At 32.6% G+C, this 23,895-nt stretch overlaps 3 protein-coding genes and 2 long non-coding RNA genes across 5 annotated transcripts; 1 reads left to right on the forward strand and 4 right to left on the reverse strand.

Annotated features, from left to right (window-relative positions):
* Positions 1-1,176: 1,176 nt before the first annotated feature.
* Positions 1,177-7,699, forward strand: LOC129321041 (uncharacterized). Its single transcript, XR_008595885.1, has 3 exons — positions 1,177-1,287; positions 1,395-1,544; positions 7,432-7,699. It is a non-coding gene; the product is annotated as an uncharacterized LOC129321041 (long non-coding RNA).
* Positions 2,048-4,147, reverse strand: LOC129321042 (uncharacterized). The gene is made up of 3 exons (XR_008595887.1): positions 3,626-4,147; positions 3,031-3,100; positions 2,048-2,058 (listed from the first exon to the last, which is right to left on the reverse strand). It is a non-coding gene; the product is annotated as an uncharacterized LOC129321042 (long non-coding RNA).
* A 112-nt stretch (positions 7,700-7,811) lies between the features above and the next one.
* On the reverse strand, positions 7,812-11,577 carry LOC129319726 (protein NEN3-like). Its single transcript, XM_054964806.1, has 6 exons — positions 11,322-11,577; positions 11,096-11,253; positions 10,350-10,396; positions 10,182-10,245; positions 8,713-8,943; positions 7,812-8,495 (listed from the first exon to the last, which is right to left on the reverse strand). Exons 1-6 carry the CDS (start codon positions 11,575-11,577, stop codon positions 7,812-7,814), a joined length of 1,440 nt encoding a protein of 479 aa, XP_054820781.1.
* A 2,530-nt stretch (positions 11,578-14,107) lies between these two features.
* LOC129319727 (protein NEN1-like) lies at positions 14,108-17,259 on the reverse strand. Its single transcript, XM_054964807.1, has 6 exons — positions 16,953-17,259; positions 16,607-16,844; positions 16,468-16,473; positions 16,238-16,301; positions 14,477-15,177; positions 14,108-14,342 (listed from the first exon to the last, which is right to left on the reverse strand). Exons 1-6 carry the CDS (start codon positions 17,176-17,178, stop codon positions 14,108-14,110), a joined length of 1,470 nt encoding a protein of 489 aa, XP_054820782.1. The 5' UTR covers positions 17,179-17,259.
* A 2,585-nt stretch (positions 17,260-19,844) lies between these two features.
* On the reverse strand, positions 19,845-23,674 carry LOC129319728 (protein NEN2-like). The gene is given in 7 exon segments (XM_054964808.1): positions 19,845-20,076; positions 20,743-21,190; positions 21,446-21,866; positions 21,991-22,054; positions 22,188-22,234; positions 22,999-23,156; positions 23,287-23,674. Coding segments are annotated over 7 exon segments (1,758 nt in total).
* Positions 23,675-23,895: the final 221 nt, after the last annotated feature.

Genomic DNA, 23,895 nt, shown 5'->3' on the forward strand with positions numbered 1-23,895 from the left:
TTCACATCTATAGTAATGTATTTCTATATAGATTATCTATAAATAACGTCTTCATGGTGACATATTAAATAATTTTCTTTTCAGAAACAAATTGAAGTTGGCTTATCTCCTTTTCTCATCTCAACCATTAAATCCATTTTTGGATCATGTAATGTTTTATAAAATTAATTATTTATTTTTTAATTATTATTAAAACATTAAATTTATGAAAAAAAATAAATAAATTTAAGATATAAATTAATTTGATCTAAACTACAATTCAAGATTTAAGATTATAATTAAAAAATAAAAAATTAATTTTATGAAATATTAAATATCAACCATTAAAAAAAGATTTGATATTTGATATGAGAAATGAAAAGAAAGTGGAGAGAGTAGAAAATGAGGAGAAGCGAACTCTAAATAAATGGAAGATGTATGACTTCAGACCAACATAAAACTAGAGAGGATTTCCACCCTCCTTTATCTTCCACTTCCTTATTCTTTTTCATTCATTAATTTTATAATTAAAAAATTATTTAATAAAATGATATGAATGATAAGAAGGGAAAGGAAAAGGAAAGCCCCTTGTTCTCATAAAATTCACTAACCCCAGTAACACGTCAACTTTTTATGATCAATCAATCAAGCCATGTGACTGCTGACCAATAAAAAACCAAAAGTTCATGAATGATGATGAGGGTTTGACTGTAAGTACCAAATTACTAAATACCTTTACTGTAATAATTCAGAAATTTTAAGTAAAAATTTAAAAATAATAATAAATTTTAATTGTATTTGTATTAATTTTAAAAATATTTTATCATGAAGCAATGTTAGTCTAGTAAGAGTATAATAATCTTAAATTTTAACTTAAATAAATTTATCTCAATTAATATTTAATTTAATTATTATAATTTTTGACAAATGAGGGTGTAGTGACTTGGTTGAATTCATATTGGTTACTTATATAAAAGTTTAGAGTTTAAATTTTATTTAAGTCAAATATGTTAGTTTTATTTTATATGGGGGGAATTACTGAATGTGTCATTGCCTATTGTTATAATAATAATAATAATAATAATAAAAAACTTGATGGGGTATTTAACAGTAATTTTTGCCATAAGCTTTATTTATTTTTTTCAGCTCCTTTTCTCTTTCATTCGGCAGATTGAATAGAGCAGATTGGGGAAGGATCGCGAATTTTCTTCACTGCTCTTTTCCTCTTCCCTGTCACACTTTCTTCCTCCCATCACCGTCAGTTCATTCGCCATTCTCCTCTCCATTCATTTTCGTCGGTGACAATAGGTTGGATCACTAGATTCTCTAATCTTCCTCTTCTATTTGCGTTGTTCTTTCTTTATTTTCCTTTGCTTTGCATCGCCAATCTCTCACTACTGTGGGTCATGGCTCAGTCGCTCATCTACTGTATATCCACATCGCTAGCGTTTTTCTGTAGCTCCGTCCGCTGCTGGTCTGTCACACTCGTGGCTTCTGTTTCTCTTCTGCTCCTCTATTTCAGATCGACGAGGCTGTGTTTCTTCATTGTTAGTACGAGTATATGGGTGAGTTAAATGGCTTGCTTTCTTTATTTCCTTTATCAGTTGTCACGCCCCAAAATGGAGGGTGACCGGCACGGGTGTGAACCATTCTCACCTTTCTGTAAGCCTCCAAATGAATATTTATTTCATTTTTCAAGAGAAGAATAAAATTCAATCAAATCATATAAAAATTAAAATAACTTCTTTAAATTCATTGTCATAAGAAAGTGTCAACGTTTTTGTAGAAATTTCGGCAGAACCTCTCCTGTAACTAGGATCTCCTGAAAATTCTACAATAAAAATTTTACAAATATCAGTATAAATCAGGAGCGTAGCTCCTTCCAGCCAACAACCAATATACAAACCAAAAATAAAATTTATCAACAATCTATGTGGAGCATCTGCTATTTCTTTCAAATCAAAAAGACATACAATTTATGTATTTATATTAAAGCAACAATACCAATAAAAATGTCCACCTACTGTAGTTAGTTGCCCTTTTTGAGGTCGTTGATGAAATTGGCGTCAGCTAACCAATCTGAGACCAAATAATTTTTCCAGTGAATAGCATTCCCATGGAAAAATTCTTAAAATTTCAATTGACAATTTATAATAAGGGTGTCAGATGGTTGGAAGTAATTCTACCAAGATTTATAATGTACGTGAGGCATAATCATATTTATAAAATAAGAATAAGTTGAAAACATTTTATATTATCATGTTTAAAGAAACAATCTGCTCTCATAAAACTCGAAGTGATACAATTTACTAAAAAAAATTGGGTAAACTTCGAAAACATATATTAATCAACATTTAAAATTTTGAGAACTCAACAGAACAGGTTACAAACGTGGACATATAGTCCACGAGGGTAAATAACCAAACGCGGCTTATGCCACGAAAACAAACATGGACACACCAGCCCACAAGGGTAAGTAACCAAACGCAGCCGAAGCTACGAAACAAACGTGGACACATAGCCCACGAGGGTAAGTAACCAAACGCGGCTTATACCACGAAATCAAACGCGGGTACGAAGCCCACGAATACCAAACGTGAGAATAAAACTCACGAAACAAACTAGCTAGTATTTAACCACAGCGCGCTACGGACTAACGGAACTGCCGTTAGTAGCAGTGTTCTGTATAGAGTTCTCTTAGAAAGCCCGTTTCAAACATGCGAGAGAAATAATTACTTGTGAAGTCAAATTTTCATTCTCAAGATCAAACTCGCATGAGTTGCTTTAAATATATGAAACTTGTCAAATCGATACACCATAACGAATGTACAAACTTGCGTTAATCATGTAATCAAGAAATTTTGAAATTCAATAGGCAAAGGTGCCTTCATCAATATAAAAAATATATATTTCTTGAGAAAATACACAAATCATAATATGACTATTCTTCATCATTATTTCAAAATTTCTAAAACTAACATAATTCATAAAAATGAAATATTTTAATAAAAGATTTTCAATAAATACTCATAAGGAATGCTATTCACTTACCTGTTGTGATTTCAAATCTCCAAAATATTATTTATTTAATTTCTATCGGGATCCTCTTCCTCCACGCGTCCTATAAAGATATTAGTAGCCAAAATTTAATAAATCATCTTTTAATTTACAAAGGCTTCCTTCCCAATTCCACCTTTTACCAATATCCAGTTATTTCCAATTGAGAATTGAATCCACACTATCATTATCTAAAATTTAAAAATTAAATCTATAATTTAAAGTTACTCCAAGTATTATTATTTACCCTTATGACTTTCTCCATAAAACTTTAGTCATGCCATTCTATTTCCCTGAGGTGAAAATTTTCTTTTTATACTTTGCACCAATTTTTTTTTTCAATTTTATTCTTCTCTTTCAACTTCATCCTAATCAAATTCTCAATATCAACCAATCTAACAAAACTTAATTTAGATTAGAATCCAGACCCATATATATATCGTTATGAAGCTTTGAAAATCACTTTCTAGCTCCCACAACAGCACGAGCAACAGTAGCAAAATACTCTCAAAAATTTCTGTAATTTCAGTATTAACTCACACTTCCTCTCACGCAAGTTCGTCAAGGAAGAAAACTGAAGAATTCTCACCTGAAACAACAATAACAGCAAAGGTAACGAAGAAGACAGAACCTACAGCAGAACAGGGAGAGAAAATGGAATTCTCCAGCTGATGCAAGGAATAGAGGAAGACAAAACACTGCTCAAAAGAAAAGAAAAAGACCAGAATCAGCGTTAATTTTAGCTCATGACCAGCACTACCAATTCCGACGACCTGATTCCTTCCAACCATTAGCAACGCGTGGACATATTTTACAAGAACAGAGCAACAGCCAGAATCGAGTAGAAGGAAGCATAACAAATTAAAAACATAGCTGAGAAACTTGACAGTAGCAACAGAAAGAAAAAGAAAAAAAATCCCATAATCTGTACCTTGCTCAACTGAGACCGAACAAGGAAGCAAGATGAGTCACAGCTCTGTATAACGAACTGAAAGGAAGAAGAAGAAGAGAGAAGGTTCGCTGCACGACTCCAACGTGAGAAGAGCAAAAGACTTCCGGCGAACTCACAGCACTTGAGATGGACGAAAGACAAACGACAAGGAAGCTTGGAACGTTCGCACAGTTCATGGACAACAAGATAAGGAAGAATGAAGCGAAAACAGGGGAGAACAACCAGTCACTGAACGTCTCCCATGGTGGATTTTTTCGCTCCCAAGGTCACCGTCGAGTAGTTTAACGACAGGGATGATGATAATGGGTGAAGGGCTGAACGAAAAGGGTTCGAAGTTTCTGGTGAAGTCTACAGCTCTCTTGACTCACGCACAAATCTGCTGGAGAAAGGAAAAGAGAAGGAATTATATCACAATGGGATAAGGACAATCTGGTAATTTCACATAGCAAAAAGAAGGAAAAATTTAATTCTTCATTTGGTCTCTTTTCGGATTCGAACTAGAGACTTGACATATGAAATCCTCCTCAGCTGCCACTGGACTAAGTCTCTAACTTGTTATATTTATTCCAAAAACTAATATAAACACACTTAAAGCAAGTTAACCTATATATGTATATATATATATTTATTTTTAATTTATTTATGGTTATTACATCAGTCATCCATCTACTCATCTTATTGTGCTCAGCAGCAACCTTTATTTCCCTGTGCACATGAAATTTTTTCTTCCTCCCCTATTCGTGTGTGTTAATTCAACTAATGTTAGAAGCTTATATCTCTCCTCCTTGTCTTTGAATAATCCGTGCGTGTAAGTGTAAGATGTGATAGAGTTGAAGTTGTCAATTTTCTCTTGAATTTCTACTGCTGCTCTCCGTGACTGTTGAGAGAAAAAAAAAGAAGAGAGAGAGAAGAGTTTAAGCCAAAACTTATATGCTGAGAGCAAAATTATGATAAGTATAGGTTATAATTTTTTGAGTTAAATTAGTTTGTTGGATTGGTTGATATTAAAGAATTGGTTAAGATGAGATTTGGATAAAAGAACTTAGACTTGAAGCTTGTAGAATGGTGCCCATAAGATGCTTGATAAAATGCTAGTGAGATGGATTTACTTGATTGTGTATTTTATAAAATTTTATTGAATTCCTTGAGAGATCTAAGTGGGTTGGATGCTATTAACTTGTGAATTGAGTTTGGTATTCTATAGAAATTTTCTCATAAATATAATGCAGATATGATTGTTAAGAAATTGTCAAATAAAACATTTGAATGTTGAAAAGCCTTATAGAGGGATTTGGAATTTATGTGCATTTAGTGTTTCGATAAAAAGTTATAAATATAGAAGACACTTATTTTCTACAATGGAAGATTTGAAATTGGAGATTTTAGGAAAAGAGACTTTATTGGTAATTCAAGACAAATTATTTATATATATGCATCTTTGAAATATTGTGAAGTGTTTGGTGTGATGTCTGAGAAAGTTTGAAGTTGAAGGTTTTATCTTTTATTTTTAATCATTTTTAGACTAAAGATTTTGAATGATGAGGCATGTATAAGAAAATGATAATGATATTAATTGGATATTAAGAACTTAGAGATCAAGCATTGATGCAAGAGTGTCAAGTAGGAGTAAGTATTACGTTTGAGAACATGTCAGGTAAATGGATAACGTCCCAACTAATTTATCAATTAATTTTTCTTATTAAAATTTATTTCTTTACATTGATTATTTTAATAATAATTATGTTGATTAGTGGATGCTTTGTTAATTAAATTTCTTCATTTTTAAGTTTTAAGATGGTGGTGAAAAATGATTCATCATAACATATGAATGTTTTACCCCTTATGAGATATCGTTTCAAGATTATTAAAATTTCTTTTCATTAGCATTGGTAATTTTTGACTATTAATAAATGCAAGCATGAGCATTGGATATGAAATTTGATTCTGGTAAGTTTTAATGCTTGAAAGTATTCATGCGAATTTGATTTTAAGAATGAGAACTGTATCTTGAAATGATGATTTTCTCGCGTGTTTGAAAATAATTTTAAAAAGGAACTTTATATAGAACACTGATTGCTAACTGCAGTTTTCATTAGCCCTTGGTGCACCATAGTACACTTAGCTAGCAGGGTATTTATAGGAGGTGCTAGCCCTGTATGATGGCCAACGCATGTGGAACAGAGGGATGGTTATTTGTGAGCATCGTACTTACGTTAGTTTCGTGGCTTCAAGCCATATTTTATTAACATTATCCTCATGAATTGTGTCCATGTTTGTTTCATGGTTTCAGCTACATTTGGTTACTTATCTTTGTGGATTGTGTGTCCATATTTGTATTCGTGGCATAAGTCGTATTCGATTATTTATCTTCGTGGACTGTGTGTCACATTTGTTTATTGTTCTAATAAGTCCTTAAAAAATTTGTAAATTTAACTATTTGGTGATTTTATATTTCATTGATTTTTATCTAGTAAATTATTTGCAACCATTTATTTCATTTATGTGCTTTTTGAAAATCAAGTGATAAAAATATTTGTTATAATATTTCAATGGTTTAAGATTTTATTTAAAAATTTTATAGAATCATTTTATTTTGAAGTTTATTAAATTTTTATGAAAATTGTTGTCTATTTGACTTACGTAATTATTTCAAACTTTCCTTTTTAATCATGTTTAATTATTTATTGTTGGGACGTTATTCACTGAAAAATAATTTATTTGGTCTCAGATACCAAAGCCTTTTGCACTCCCTGTTGATCTCTAATGGGCTCATTGTTGAATTGACTATAAGATTATTTTTAAGAATATCATCTTATTCATGTAAAATTCAAAAAGCTATATAATATCTTTTGAAAGTCCAATTTAGAGAGCTCCACATTAACTGTAGTTAGGATCTTGCCTCTTTTTGTTATATTAATTATTTGCTGCTGAAAAGCAAAGTTTTATATTGTTGGATATATGTTGTAAATTTTCTATTGAAGAGATTCCAGTGGACCCTACCTTTAGGGGAGGTGCTGTAGAAATTTTATAAAAAGGTTTGATGTTTTGATTTATGTGAAGAGTAAAACTTGATACATTAATTTAAAACTTTTCTTAATCGAAGCTTTAGGAATGTGAATTTATACATATATTTCATGTCAATTATGTTAAAATTGTAGGACGTGACATTTACTTAATATGCAAGCACCAGCACTTTGACATTTAGCCCTCAAATTTATTTTTGAAATATTCTGTCTTATCTGGAAACTCCAAGGGTTTTACATTGAAGGCATCAGTGGAATTAATAACTATACAATAATAACTCAGTAATTTTATACATCCTTAATTGAATGAGTTGATCATAATTTATTTTGGCATGCTCACATTCCTTCTACTTATGAATGATCAATTTTTGAGCAACCAATCTAATGCCTACACTCTGTTGATATTTATATTGATCTAAGGAGAAGATTGCGTCAACAAGAGTCCCAGGCTTCAACAATGAACCGAGCTCCGTCGTGTAAGCTTATTGAACCTTAACCTTTGAACCGTGCCTGGCGACTCTTTCTTGTATATTGTAGTTGCAAATGCAGCAACATTCCCACATTCTGATATAGGAATCCTGTAATGTCAATGTTCACAAAAATTACTTCAATTCCTCAAGCACAATTTGAATTAAGGCTTCATTATTCCTACCGCAATGCTTCGTCTGTTTCTCGATACAGGACGCAAAAAGCAATTATGAGCAATCTTTTAGATATCTCTGCTAGCCCAGGAAGAACATATTACTATATATGCATGCGTGCATGCAATTATTTTAATTTATAGGTGTAGGATATGAAACTTAATGTAACCTCACAGTGGGATAATTGAAGAAGCCCTCCTTTCTGGTAACAAGTGGTCTCCAACCAGAGCTACTTCCAGACTCCAAAAATAAACTGAGAGCAACAGCATCACAAGCTTCAAGAACCTCGCATAAGGTTTCCGATAGATAAACCCCAAAGCTCAACTTCGGTCGGCCTGCATTATTATACACGCAATTTTTTCCAAACCGGATTTTGAGATCGGCACAAGAAAGCTGGGAAGGAAAATTATTGTGCAATAGTTGTATCCTTAGAGTGCCATGATACGATTGAACAAGAGATGCTGTGAGGCTAGAGATAGGAATTTCATGGGGCTTCAAAACGACAAAAGTCGCGCTGCTGCTAGCCTCAAATAAAGTAGCTGGAGAAGACATTGGTGGTTTAGTCAATTCTCTCTTTATTATTTCTTCACCAAGAGGAAAGCCAAAAATTTGCTGTTGGACAAGATTAGCATCCACTATTTCTAATTCATCGGAGTCTTCGGAGTTGCACACTGCAATATTGGGAGATGTTGGAGGGTTTTCCTCATTACACTGATCTGCAACGGGTGATATCATATCTGGTAAGCCCGCATCTCGTAAAGATTTTCCCATACTGCGACTTGTTGTAGCAACGCTTGGAGAAACCCAGCCATCCACTATGAATACATCTGGAAGACATGATTCCTGTATATATGGAGTATTGAAGAGGTTTTTGAGAATTGAACCAAGAAAAAGAATAAATAATCACATTTAACTAGTCCGAGTAACAAAATAGCCGGTTATCATTAGCAACAAGCGTTAGCTACAATTAAAATGATGTTATATTAATAATTACCAGATAATTAACCTAAATGAGAAAAAGTAACACAAACATATTATAACAAGGAATGTGTTGTAATACATTAGCATATACCGCATTTGATTCAGAGACTTTTGAGCCGCACATTGCAATTTGATATATTGGACGTTTTCCCTCCATACATTGATCTGGAACAGGTGGTAATAGTATGGATTTCATTTTCATATCTGACAAGCCTCTGTCTGGTAATGATATTCCATTACTACCATTTCTTGCAGTAGTGTTTGCAGAAACCCAACTATTCATTTTAAGTATATCTGGAAAACTTGATTCCTGCGTGGATATAGGAATCATATAGAGTCAAAACTAATTAGGATTCGACGAGTCAGATTTCAATTTGTTACTTAATGAATCAACTACAGAGAACTATCTTAACTAGTTGAAGTAAAACAATATAGACTAGCCACTTGCCATATCATCTCACTATTAAAAAATGCTAATTGGTGAACCACCATTTATCCCTCTTTAAAATGTCAGGGTGAAATTTAATGAGGAGAGTTAGTTTCATAATTCAACTTAAAATAATTAAGAATTGTCAATTTCTCTTTAAAATAAAATAATTAACAAAAAAAATGGCATTTTTATACCTCTCTAAAATAAAAAAATTAGCAATGGATTTGGTAAGTAATTTTATCCCTAACTAAGTACTACAAAAAATTGACTTTTGGCAATAATTTTTAATTATATACTAATTATTTTATTTTAAAAATAAAATTCACATTTAAAAATTAACTAAAATATTCATAAAAAATATTTAATATTAAATGTTTGCTTCATTTTAAATTTATTTCCTTAATAAAAATAATATTTTATTAAAAACATAATATAAAGTGTCATATAAATATGAATATAAATATTTTATCACATTAATAATTGAAAATAAAATACAATATTCATGTGTCTTTTTCAAAATACATTATTTGATATATATGCGTAGTTAAATAAAATATATTTAATTTCTTATATAATAATTGTAGCTACATTTCACTTCAAATCTTAAAAGAAGGGATAAAGCTTAGAAGGTGAAAAATCAAGGCTTCAAATCTTAGTCTTGATATAAACATAATAAACATGTAACATGGCATGAGCTGACATACACATAATAGGTGACAAAACATGAGGTGATAAAGTATTATAGCATTAGGTGATCATTTTTAACTACATACATGCCTCACTAATCACTTGCTAAATTAGCAAATTAAATCATGTCAAGACGCTTGCTAATCAAAACTCATAATTCCCATTTAGTGATGGATAAATGCCATTTATTGCTTGCTAAATTATTTTTTTCTAATAGTGTCTAGTCCTAGCTGTGAATTGTGATGTTTTACCACTTATCAAATAACTCAAATGAGAAAAACACAGCCATATCATAATTAAATCATGTCAAGACGCTTGCTAATCAAAATGGTATAATTTTTTTGGCCAATTATCAATGGCCTGTGGCTTATTGCCCGAGATCACAAGTATAATGGTACAAACATGAAATGCTTGGACAGTAAAAAATTTACCAAGAACATTATAGTTGCGCAATATTTGATAACTTCCAGATTCATCCGAACGTCATCTAAGCTCCTGAAAATTTGTTGCAGAAAAATATTAAGCAAAAACAAATAACAAGAGCTGGCTTACAAGAAAGCATCACATCAAATATATATTCCATCGATTACCACACTTACCTATGTCTCTGTTGTCCAAGCCCAAAATATGTTGCAAGACTGGCCATCTGCAATCAACATATATGAATGCGTTATAGCTTGAAGCCGAGCTATGCATCGAATAGTATCTGTTTAGCGGGGGAATGACCATCGTTTGCAAATTAAAAGATCAATTTACTTTATGATAATCATGTGTCCTAAAAATTTTACTAAAATATGAGTTATAAATATTTTTATTCAGACAATTTTAAATATTGGACATTATTGAGTGCAACGTAACCTATGTGATTTAAATATATATATATATATATATATATGATTTGTAATTAACACTGCTCTTAGTTATAAACTTTTTGAATCTAAATTTGTAACTTATTTTCAGCAATCTTTTTTGGGATTTAACTTATAATTATATATGAAATCAAACTTTTGAGAACTTGAATGTCATATTCTCATGTATTTCTTCACATGAATGTTAATATTAGAGTGCATTTTTTTTTCCCTTTCACTCCGGTGTCATAAATTTTTAATCTAGATTAACCCGATTGGCAGTTTATGGACTCTTCTTTAACGACATACATCAATCTACTAAGAATTTAATCGCTATGACACGTCAAGTACCCAAACTCAACACCTATAAAGATAGATTTGAAACATATTTTTTTTTCCAAAAAAATCAGATTGACCATATAAGACAAAATATAGGCAAAACTTTTCCAAAATATATTTGGGTATCCATAAAATATAAATATAGGAAGGATGCATGCCTTCATGTCACCAGCCCTCCTTCCAAAAGTCTGAGTCAACAAAGGCAAGGAGTCAATAGTAGCTCTGGGCTCAGGTGGCGGCCGATTGATCTCACTAAATGCCTCTCTGATGTGAACACAGTCGAATCTTAAGATGTTATGACCCGCCCAAACCCGTTCTGCACCAGAAAACAAAACGGAATTAACGGAGAGAAGAGAAAGTGAAACGGGAGAAGGAGGAACGAACCATGAAGAAGCTCATAAACCGCGGTGAAAGTAGGAGCACCGGCAAGAGCATCTCGAGTAATGCCATTGCTACGGTTGAACACGGCGGGGATGAGGGAAGGGTTGACGGGTCGGACCAGTGTGGAGAAGGGTTGTCGGAGCTCCGTCAGCGTCTTGGGGCAAACCAAGATGGCTCCGAACTCCACGATGACAGAAGTGGAGTAGATAGTTTCAACGTCAAAAAACACAATTTCAGATCGATCTTCCGAGCGATCCATCCAGGTCAACAACAATAAATTCAAGCTCTGAGCTTACAAGGGTGGAATAAAGAAAGGAGTGAGACAGAACACAGAATGGAGAAACAGGATCTGTTATGTGAGTGATTCTACGTATGGAAAGGTTAGGATATAGCTAGATTGGTTTGTAAGGTTTATTTTCTTTGTGGTCCCAGACAGGCCCTGTGTAATTCGTTGAAAAATTGTTCATTTCAACGGAATCAAAGGCGTTTTCTTGGTTTCGATCGGTGAATGCATGTCATCTTTGACGTCCTTTGCCTTCTGACCAGGGCCGTGTTCACGACAAGGAATAATTAAATCTTACGGATGCAATGTAAATAAAAGATAAACATGTGATAATATTTCATCCATGTTCTTAATTATTATTGACCTTAAAGTGATTTGATTTACTCTTTCAGAAGGAAATGAAACCTTTCCCATTTCCTTCCCGTTTCCGATCACTCTTTTCTCTCTACTTCCCTAATAATTATAACCCTTTATAAAATCTACAATCAAAACATATTCATTTAATACAATGACGTCAATTGCATGTTATGATTAGGTGAATAAAAAAAAAATGATGATAAGACTCCATGTTCCCTTTAAACATTTTACTTTTATCCATTCCAAGTAGATGAAAAATTCTCAATGAGAGTGATGATCATGCAAGAGGAAAACTTGTGTCCAACTTTTTCCAGATGAAGATTATAATATGAAAACATGGGAAGAAATAGCAAAAGAAATGTATCACTCTGTTTTGGCCAGCTCGTGCTTACTAGGTCATCACAATTATCCTCAGTCCCTCTTTTCACCGTAATTGCACAACAATATCCATATCAAGGTTAGAAAAAGGATATATTAATCGCTTCATAAATTTTTATAAGATGGATTTTTGATAAAAACATAAAAAATAATCTAGAAAATGACTTAAATACAAACTAGATGAAAATTCCCGTGCCTTACACGTACGGGACACCATAACTCACCACGGAAATTAAAGGCAGCTTTTCTATTTCCCTCGTTAATTTTATCCATGCAAAATGTTAAAAAAAACGCATGGAATTTTTTTGGAATTTAGCTCTTCGTGTTCATATATATTGAAAGTTAATTTTTTATTATGTTTTTAAAGAAGATATTGTGTATAAAATATAGGATAAATTAAAAGAGCAAATGCTAAAGTATATTTTTAGTTTTCTAACTTTATATAAATTTTTTATTAGTTTTTTAATTTTGTAAAGTATTTTTTTAGTTTTTTAATCCTAATATTATTACTTTCAAATGATTATTTTCTGTGTCAATAATTATGTTAACATTTAAAAATATTTTTTAAAAAATAAAAATTTGTTAGGATAAAACTAACAGTGTCAAAATTAAAAGACTAAAAAATACCTTATAAGATTAAGGAACTAAAATAAAATTTTATGTAAAAATAAAGAATTAAATATATATTTTAGCCAAAGAATAAATTGATTCTTGTTGTTAACAAATATAAGTGTATACTTATACTTATTTTTAATTTTATATTATCCTTCAATATTTAAAAACGATACAATATAATTCTTGTTGTTAGCAAAAGTATAAGTGTGTGTGTGTAATAAGATCTTGCAATGGCATCATAAAGTAAGAACTTGAATTCGTTCTTTTTTCTAATGGATAACAATTAACAGACAATTTTTTTAATTTAATGAAAATATATTTTGAAATAACTTAAGGGAACGTTTGAATTAATAGATTTAAATTTAAAATCTTACATTTTAAATAAAAAAATTAAAAATGACAAGAGTTTATTTTTTTTAATAGACAAGAGATGAGAAAAGATATGAGAATCAAGAATATTAATAATAAAAATACAAAAATAACAAGATGTATGAAGTAATTAGAATTTTAAATGATTAGGATATAGAAAGAATTTAAAATTATAAATAAATTTAAATTTAAATTAAATCTAAATTTATAAATTTTTATATATCAAAATAAGGAATTTGATTCAAATTCAAACCTTTATTAATACAAACACACCATTAAAATAATATCATTTTTAAAGTTGCCCGCGCATATAGCTTACATGACAGATCATCGTCATGGGTTGATGATAAATGAGTTGAAATCAACATATTAAATACAATTATATATATATATATATATACACACATATCAAAAAAAACTTCTTAATTCATACTCACTATAACAATTCATACTTCTCAATTTGGAACTTCCACCAAGTGGAAGTTGCCTTGAATAGAATTATTTTTAATAGGAGAATAACTACGGTAACAGTTTTTTTTAACATTTAAAATTACTTAAATTAAATTCTCTATCTAAGTCCAACTAATACTATGATATAACATGGATTATATTGAATGTTAGAAATATTCTAAAAATAGCAGGAGCATTGATAACTTATAATATAAATTTTTGTAATTTCCGAAAAGGAAATTTTTCGATGGAGCAATAAAAATCACAATATATAGTGAAACCAATTCGCTCAATCAAAAAAAAAAAAATATAGCGAAACAAATAAAGCAGATTCCCATTACACACAATGAATGGTCAATTTCTTGGCAACCAATCTAATCCCTGCTTTCTGCAGATGGTCAAAAGGATCTAAGGAGAAGACTGCATCAACATACGTCCCCGGCAAAAACAAGGAACCCAGCTCCACTATATCAAACTCATTGAATCGCAGCCTCTGAACAGTGCCTGATGATTCTTTCTTATATATCTCAGCTGCATATATGGCCACATTCCCGCTTTCTGCCCTAGGAATGCTGCAACGTCAATATTTACGAATTCAACTCAGTATTTCAATTGTATGTTTCCCACTTCAGAAACCAAAAGGTTGTAAGCAGTGAGTGTATATATGTTAAATGTGTATGGTTTATATATATATATATCAACTTACTGCAATCGCACGATGGGGTCATTGAAGAAGCCATCTTTTCTGATAAGAGCTGCAATCCAATCAGAGTCACTACCAGACTCCAAACATGAGTTCTGTGCAATCTTGTCACAGGCGTCAAGAACCTCACATAAACTTTGCGATGGAGCAACCACAAAACTCAACTTTGGTCGACCAGCGCTATCAAGAAACTTGCCGTTTATTCCGAATCGTATTTCAAGATCAGCACAGCGAAGTTGAAAGGGGACACCTTGGTGCAAAAGTTGTATCCTTGGACTGCCACGATATAATGGAACAAGACTTGCAGTGAGACAAGAGACAAATATTTCATCGGGCTTTAAGGAAACAAGATCAGTACTGCCGTAAGCCTTAGACGCATTGGCTGAAGAAGATGAAGATTGTGCAGGTTGAATAACTCTGTTTATTTCGTCACGAAGAGGACTAAAGCCACAAGTTTGTTGTTGAATTATATGATCAGCATCTACAATGTTTGATTTAGAGCCGCTTGAGCTGAACATAGGAATGGGAGATGTTGGCCACTTTTTTTCTTCTTCACGTTGATTCTTAACAGGTGATGATAACATGGATTTCATTTTCGAATTTGATGAGCTCCCATCTAGTAATGATTTTCCATTACTGCGATTTGTAGTAGCATATGAAGAAACCCCGCTTTTCTCGGTGAATATATCTGGAAGACTCGATTCCTATATAAAGGGATTGTAAAGTAGGGCTAGAAATAATCAAGAACCGCGTCATTGATTTGATATATGAGGGTCGGTTCTTATTTAGTCATAATCCAAAACAAAAACACTTTTTTATATGATTATCCGACATCTTGAACCATCGTTGAACGCACTACAACATTTTTATTATCTCACAATAGTTCAAAAGTGTTCTATATGATTGAAAATTTTTACATAAAGATATAAGCAATAGTTTTTGAGTGTTCCTAACTTAAGTGTTGCCCATTATTTTAGGTAACTGTTTTTTTTTTTTAACTACACTGTTTGGAAAACTATTACTTAAAAACTATGAGAATTAGCAACAATTTTTTGGAGATTTATTGCAACAGTTTTGAAATGCCAAAAATTAATATTTTCTTTCCCTACCTAAGACTCAAACCTTGAATCTATTAAGAGGAAGAAGTGACTTTAATCACTCTTCTAACTTGATTTATTGATATTATAATACAAAATATTTTATATTTATATGTATATAATTGTTAAATTAATTTTTTAATCGATTCAAATAATAAATTGAAAAATTAAGAGAATAAATAAAAGTGTATAAAAAATATACAAATAAATTAAAAATAAATTTTTATGTATAGAAAAATAGCAAGCAATAGTTCTTAAATGTTGCTAGAAATAAGATATATAGGTAACATTTATATTCTTGTTGATTATTAGAATATGGAACAGTTTTGAAATGTTTCATTAAAGAACTTTTATGAGTAAAAAATTTTTATGTTGCCTATTCAAATTTTATTTCAAAACTTAAAAATAGTTGCCTATTCTACTTTAGGAAACATTTTTTAAATGTTGCCAAAAATGTGTTGTTTAAAGTAGGGAGTCAATAGCAGCATTCAAAAATTGTTGCTTATGACCTTATTAGGCAAAACTTTTAGAATTGTTATAAATAAAAATGTTGCTTGAAGAAAAAAATGTTGTAGTGACTTTATCTGCCTTAATTAAAAAGAGATCTCTCCAAACATCATAAATTAGCCCATAAATGGGTTAACGGCTTATGGCTTGTGGATTTTACCAAGAACAGAACAGTGGCACATGATTTGAGCATTTCCAAAATCTTTCTAGCATTATCCAAGCTCCTGAAGATTTGTTGGAAAGAAAGCAAGCAAAAATAAAGAATTGAATACATCGCTTAAAATTCCATCGATCAGCGCGCAGTCACCTAAACCTCCCTGGTTCGAGCCCAAAATATTTTACCAAAGTGCCCATCTGCAGTCAACGTATGCATGAATGCGTTATAGTAACTTGAAGCTAATTAACATGAAAGCAATTAACCAAAGCCAAATTCTGGGATAGTATATCTCATATAAAGGATTACTATTCTTCAAAACAGATCATTCTATAGTTAACATATATATATATATATATATATAACAAAACCAGCTAGTTATAAGTCTTTCCCTTTCGTCTAACATGGGTAAATACAATAACCTGCCATAAAATATAAGTATACTGGAACAGCACCTTCATGTCACCAGCTCTCCTTCCAAACTTTTCAGTCAACAAAAGTAACAAGTCAATAGTACCCTTGGGTTTCAGTGGCGGCCGATTAATCTCTGCAAATGCTTCTCTGATGAGAACACTGCCAAATCTTAACATGTTATAACCAGCCCAAATCCGTTCTGCAACAAAAAGAAAATCGAATTATAATTAGTTCTGTAATTGCCGCCTTGTATATCTCGTTGCTCTCCAATTTTACGAATTGAAATATAGGATTTTGCAAGACAAACCATGAAGGAGTTCATAAACTGTGTCGGCGATGTCAGCAAAATTAGGAGCTGAGGCAACAATGGCCTCGGGGGAGAAGAGGGAAAGGTCGGCTGGTCGGACCAAGGTGGAGTACTTGTGGAGCTCCGTGAACCTTTCGGGGCAAACCAAAATGGCTCCGAACTGCAAAATGGCATTATTCTCGATGGTGGTTTCAACGTCGAAAAACACAATCTCAGATCGATCCATCCAAGTCAACGACGATAAATTCGAGCTCTAAGCTTACAAGGGTGGAATAATGAAAGAAGCAAGGCAGAACACAGAGTGGAAGAATCTGCTATTAGAGGTGTGAGAGTGAGTGATTCTACGTAAGGAAAGGGTTAGGGTTCATAGATTGCTTTGTAACGTTGATTTTCTTTGTGGTCCCAGACAGGCTTTGTGTAATTGAAAAATTGTTCATTTCAACGGCCGAAACCGGAATCAAAGGCGTTTTCTTAGCTTCGGCGAATGCATGTCAGCATTGACGTCCTTTGCCTTCTAATCATGGCCGTCTTTATTGATGCTCTTATGACATTGATATTTAGTCCCTTAGACGGCAACGATCCAGTCACAAAAGAGGGAAAGGATATTTGAAAAACGCGGTCTTGATTCAAATCTTAATGTAAACCACTCTAACAATAATTAATGAAAGAAAATGTTTCTTAAATTTTAATAAAATAAATCTCAGAAAATAATAATTCTTAATAGATAGTATTCTCCCCATCTCAAATTATAAGACACTTTTAAAAAAAATTTAACATATTAAAATATAAGACATTTTGATAAAAATAAAGTTTTATTAATGATATTTTTTCAATATTATCCTTTTTATATATTCTCTCCAATATTGTTTCATCAATGAAGTATTAAATGAAGGATATTTTTAAAAGTTTATATTTAATAAGCTGTATTAATATGTAATATTTTATCTAAAAGTATCTTGTAATTTAAAATGGAAGGAGTATACCATAACATAGAAGTTAGGAATGACAGTTACCACCAGAAACATGAGAGAGGAGAAATTTAGAATAATGGAAAGATATCACTTACCTCAACTCAAAATCTTGCATCAAAGAAATCACTCTTTGAATAGTATGTTTAGATTTCTCAAAGAATTAGTTTCATGCTGCCAGCTATATAGATATGTACTTTCGAAAACCAAAAAATCCTTCAGGCTCAAATTTATGTATCATTTTTATTTATTTTATATTAATTATTAAACTGAACTTTATATAATGTAGATTTTCAAAATCAGCTCAAGTCCACTCACATGTGGATATCCTAACAAAAGCACGTGTTAAACTTTTTTGAGAAGAAGATTATAAGTCTAAAAGAGGAAAAGAAATACATCACTTTGTTTTGGCCAGCTCGTGCTTACTAGGTCCTCACAAGCACATTTCTCGATCTCTGTAAGTTCCGCCATAATTACACAACAATATACATATCAAGGGTACTATTGTACATAAGTGTTAGATTATTGATACCTCAATAGAATTTAATAATCTAATAATGTGATCTAACGGTAGTGGTACGATAATTATATTAAAAAACATGCATTGAGATTGGTTGTATAATTGTAAAGTTATCTTAATTTCTTTTGGGGTTCAAACAGGCTCAATTTGGTCCATGCGGGATGATATGCCCTCTTTCAAAGATTTAATTATTACACGTTATTAAGGGATAACTTTTTGTTTAAATTGATAAACTAAATTCCCTCTTTTGATTTTTTAATTACATTACACGACTTTTAAGTTTTACCGATATATGTGTATTGAATTGGCTTAATGTTGGTCTTTAATTGAAGCCTCAAGAGACAAACATGATGTTGAAATAATCCACTTAAAACCATATATAGCATATAGGAAACATTGACTATTCCATTTTGCCTTAGCTTGTTTTCCTATAATAAATTAAATTTTTTTTTTCAGTTCGGTCTAATCCCTAACCACTCTCAAGTCTCAACCCCTCGATTTCTTGAGGGGTAGGGTGTGTCTTATTTGTATTAAATTAAAATAAGAACATATTAATTTAAATATTAACTAGCATTTACACCCCTTGTGAAGGAGATCAAATTAAAATGTGAATAATAAAGAAATATTGCTGTCGTAATTTTTTTTAACGGCTTATGCGCACCAGCCATGCCAAATGTTTACATTGGATTACGTAAAAATTTTAAAATATTTGCGAGTTCATGAAGGTTTTTTATTGGATGAGTATGTTATTTTTTTTTCAAAAAAATAGTGTGTATGGACTAACAACTTAACGCCATACGGGATTAAATCTATTATGACCTCCCATATTTAGTTAAAAAGTTTTTATGCCAGTAGGCTACGTAAAAAATTGTTGGCAGTTCATGAAATTTTTTACTGCAATTTTTTTTTAATACATCATATTATTGAATTGATTTGAGAAAACCCCAAATTATTCCCAATCCACCAACAAGTGTTTAAAAGCATTATAATCATGTAATCATCCAAAGAGGCTTTCTTCAAACCTTGTATAATGTCTAAAACACAATCTCTGATAAGGGAGAAACAGGCTAATACCAAGTGATAGAGTACAAGGATCTCAATTGAACCAATTTCGGTTCTGAAAAAGAAATGACCCACAAACATGGCCTCACAGAAGTAGCTCTGACAGGGACAGATTTTTCTTGTAATCGTCTCCACGAAGAAGAAGATAGAGATGTCCGTCTAATATGCCTGATAATTAATGAATATTGTCCGACACCGAATGAAGCTATCATCGCTGGAATATAATTAAATAACTTTACAACAACTAGTATTCATTTCATACATTTGATAATAATTTATTATTCGTTTGCTATTTGTTGGCATGTGATTGTCACCTAGCCAACACATGCATATATATTTCTTCTACTCATGAATTATCAATTTTTGAGCAACCAATTTAATCCCTGCTTTCTGTCGATAGTCAAATGGATCTAATGAGATCACTGCATCAACAGGAGTCCCTGGCTTCAACAAGCAACCCAGCTCTGTAGTATCAGACTTATTGAAGCGCAGCTTTTGAACAGTGCCTGATGATTCTTTCTTGTATACTTTACTTGCAAATCTGACAACGTTCCCACATTCTGTTATAGGAATCCTGTAGTGTCAACATTCACAGAAATTATTAAAATTGTCAAGCAGGGAAATTTGTTGTTAAGTTCTCTGATACATTTGTAGAATTCTATATGGCGTGGTATAAGTCACCGCTAGCATTTCTAGGTGCCACTTTTTTATCAAACTATCAAAAAAAAAATCCAAGAGAAAATAATATTAATGAAAACCTTCATTAAACAATAACAATGATTACAAAACAATACAACATTCCTTCGCTTAACGAATTATAAATTAAATCAACCCTTAAGCTGGCTGATGATAAACAAATACCCAAACAACTGAGACTAAATTTGAGGGATTACACATTCAATTTCCCTACCTAAATGCCTCACCTTTAACTTTTATTTATAGGCTTAGGTTAATCCACTAATCATGATTAACCAAATAATATTTTCCAACGCAAACAAGTTTGCAAATTTAAAATTAAAGAACTGTTCCAAAAGAGCAACAGTTTTGATTAATTGATCTTAGAATCACATTCCAAACAACTTGGCAAGTCATGTGGAAGATTGAGAACACAGTCCAAGATTTAGTTATTCATTGTCCATTTTGAAGTGAAGACATGATGACTATTAATTAAAAAAATATATTTATACATGCATGCATGCAATGATGCAAGTATTTTATAGGTGTGGGATGTGAAACTTACTTTAACTTGACAGTGCGATAACTGAAGAAGCCCTCTTTTCTGGTAAAAACGAGTGGCCTCCAATCAGAGCTACTGCCAGAATCCAAAGATAACATCGATGCAATAGCGTCACAAGCTTCAAGAACCTCACACAAGCTTTGTGGTGCATCAACCACAAAATCCAACTTTGGTCGGCCTGCATCATCATGATACATAGGATCCCTTATTCCAAACCGGATTTTGAGATCAGCACAAGAAAGCTGAAAAGGGAAATTATCATGCAATAGTTGTATCCTTGGAGTGCCATGATACGATTGAACAAGAGATGCAGTGAGGTTAGAGGTAAAAATATCATGGGGCTTCAAAACTGCAAAAATGTTGCCGCTAGTAGCCTCAAACAAAGCAGTCGGAGAAGACATTTGTGGTTGATGATGAACTCCATCAGCGACTATTGTATCTAATTCAGTGCCTGCATGTTACAATATAATCTATCATTAATTATTTATATGTATATATTTCTATATTCATCATGGAATGTTTTGCATTGAGTGAGCATTATTAGGTTAGCCTATTGCTAGTAGATATATTTTGTAAGTTGTTCAGACTAATAGATACTGCATTTTCTCCAATTTTCTGCGACTTATTCCATTATATTAGAGTCATTATTTTTTATCTCTTTCCACAAGAAGTCGGTTTTCTTTTTCTCCTTGCCGTCACTCCTCACATCTCAAATCTACGTTCCCGCTGTCCTCTGTCGTCACCACGCGCTGGCCTGCTGTGTTCACAGTCTCCTGACATTCTGGTTCCTCAATTCTGGTCCCATGCCGTCGCCGCACGCGCTTCCACGTGCGGACGGAAGATTTCCAGAACAGCCGATTCAAGCGGCACGTGAGGCCACGTCCCGCCGGCTTCTCTACCATCTTCTGCTCCGTTTCTGGAAGACTTATTTCACTGCTCATTGTAATAGGAGATCTTGGACGTTTTCCCTTCTGACATTGATCCGTTATTGGTGATAATAATATGGATTCCATTTTCATATCTGGCGAGCCACCCTTTGGTAATGATTTTCCACGACTACAACTTTTTCTAGGAGTGTTTGGAGAAACCCCACTATTCACTGTGAATACATCTGGAAAACTTGATTCCTGTATGGATGGAGGGATTACAAAGTAGAGTCAAAACTTAGGCTGAATATAATGAAATGATTGGGATATATAAAAATGGGCTATTGGGCCAAATACAATGAAATTCTTCGAAGTAAAATTTTACCAAGAACATGACAGCTGCGCAGTATTTGATAACTTCCAGATTCATTCGAATATCAGCTAGGCTCCTAAACATTTATTGCAGAAAAAATTATGCAAAAAGACATTACTAAAGGTTGCTTACAAGAAAGCATATCTCATCATATTCCATTGACTATTATAGTTACCTAGCTAATTATTAAAAAAAGAAATCACAGTTACCTATGTATCTGTTGTCCAAGTCCAAAATATGCTGCAAGACTTGCCATCTACAATGAATAAAGGTGTTAATAAGAGCCCATCTGTGCTTTAAAGGTTTAAACCCATAAGCCTGTACATGTTAAAATGATCTTATTTTTTAAACAAGCGTGCCCACATAACTTTTATATTTTTAATTTAAATTTATAATTATACTAATACACAAATTAATAAATTGGATCACTTTCATATATTAATTCACAAAAGTAAAATTAAATAAACCAAATAATTTCTAACATGCTCTTTTACATTTCAACCCTACAAGCTAAAGAAATAAATCAAAAGCAAGTGACTGACAGATTGACAAGAAGTGCAAGCATTGACATCCACATGCTAATTAAAAGAAATTATACAGTTTTAAGGACTAGCTCGAGCCAAGCCAACTTTTAACAGGTTTATAAAAGTCGGGGTTAAAAATCCTTTATTGAAAAATCTCTCAAATTTTTAAGTTTGACTTTCTAAAATTACAATGACTAAATAAGTTTGCCCCATGGGCTCAACCGTATCAGCAGCTCTGGCCGTGAACACATGAATGCTTTATAACTTGAATGCTTCAATTTTTTTTTTCAAAAAAATAGGTTAATTTTATTTGAGAAAAATGTAAAAATGTAATGTTAGCCCCCACATTTAGATAAAATTTCAGTTATAGCCCCCTGCTATGGTTTCTGGATTCATCCCTGGCTACCATTAAATCACCTTGTAATTAGCCCAAAGCCAAACTATATGATAGTATCTGATATAGAAGTTTATTCTTTACACATGAACAATATAATACCTTCATGTCGCCAGCTCTCCTCCCAAACGTTCGAGTTAACAGAGGCAAAGAGTCAATAGTAGCCTTGGGTTCTGGTGGTGGCCGATTAATCTCACTAAATGCCTCTCTGATGCGAACACAGTCAAATGTTAAGATGTTATGACCCGCCCAAATCCGTTCTACAAGTAAACGGGAACAAAGAAAAGCATTATATAATTGCGATTTGCAGCCTTGTCTTTCGTGCCAATTACAAAAGGGACAAGCCATGAACAAGTCAAAAAACGCGAGGAAAAAAGAGAAGGGACAAACCATGAAGAAGTTCATAAACCTTATCGGCGATGTCGGCAAAAGTAGGAGCGTCGGCAACAGCTTCGTGAGTAATGCTGTTGCAGCGGACGGACGAGGGGGAGATGAGGGAAGGGTCGGCGGGTCGGACCAAGGTTGAGTAGTTGTGGAGCTCCGTCAGCTTCTTGGGGCAGACGAAGATGGCTGCGAACTCCAGAATGGCATAAGCCTGGCCGTGTCGGGTGGGGGAAGTGGTCTCAACGTCGAAGAATACAATCTCGGATGGACCTTGGGCGTGACCCATCTAAGTCGACGACAATTCAAAGCTCCGAGCTTTTAAGGGTAGAATTGAAAAAATCAAAAGGATAAACAGGCTGTGCTGTGGAAGTTTTGCCTTTAGCTCTGTATGCATGGAAGCTTGTGTTGTGTGTTTTGCATAAATTACTTTGTAGCTAGCCAGGCTGTAATCTCTCACCGTTAACCCTTTCATCCCTCACCAATTCCTTGATGGGGCAAGGGATTTATTTATTTAAAATTAAAATAAGGATACATTAGTTTATATGCTCATTTATTTAATATAACCAGCATTTACCCTTTGTATTTAATGGAGGGGGATCAAAACAAAATAAAATA

Source organism: Prosopis cineraria, unplaced genomic scaffold (assembly GCF_029017545.1).
Source record: "Prosopis cineraria cultivar Desert tree isolate PC_DT_omini unplaced genomic scaffold, ASM2901754v1 PC9, whole genome shotgun sequence".
Lineage (NCBI taxonomy): Eukaryota > Viridiplantae > Streptophyta > Magnoliopsida > Fabales > Fabaceae > Prosopis > Prosopis cineraria.

Bases quoted from the DNA above. Each gene is read 5' to 3' on its own strand.
- LOC129319726 (XM_054964806.1), bottom strand. From the start codon at position 11,577: ATGGATCGCTCGGAAGATCGATCTGAAATTGTGTTTTTTGACGTTGAA. The intron at 11,254-11,321 runs GTTCGTTCCTCC...TTTCTGGTGCAG, and splicing joins GGTTTATGAGCTTCTTCATG to AACGGGTTTGGGCGGGTCAT. The intron at 8,496-8,712 runs GTATTACAACAC...CCATATATACAG, and splicing joins CAAATGCGGTATATGCTAAT to GAATCATGTCTTCCAGATGT.
- LOC129319727 (XM_054964807.1), bottom strand. From the start codon at position 17,178: ATGGATCGATCTGAGATTGTGTTTTTCGACGTTGAAACCACCATCGAG. The intron at 15,178-16,237 runs GTAAAATCCACA...CCCTTTATATAG, and splicing joins GTGCCACTGTTCTGTTCTTG to GAATCGAGTCTTCCAGATAT. The intron at 14,343-14,476 runs GTAAGTTGATAT...TTGACGTTGCAG, and splicing joins GACCCCATCGTGCGATTGCA to CATTCCTAGGGCAGAAAGCG.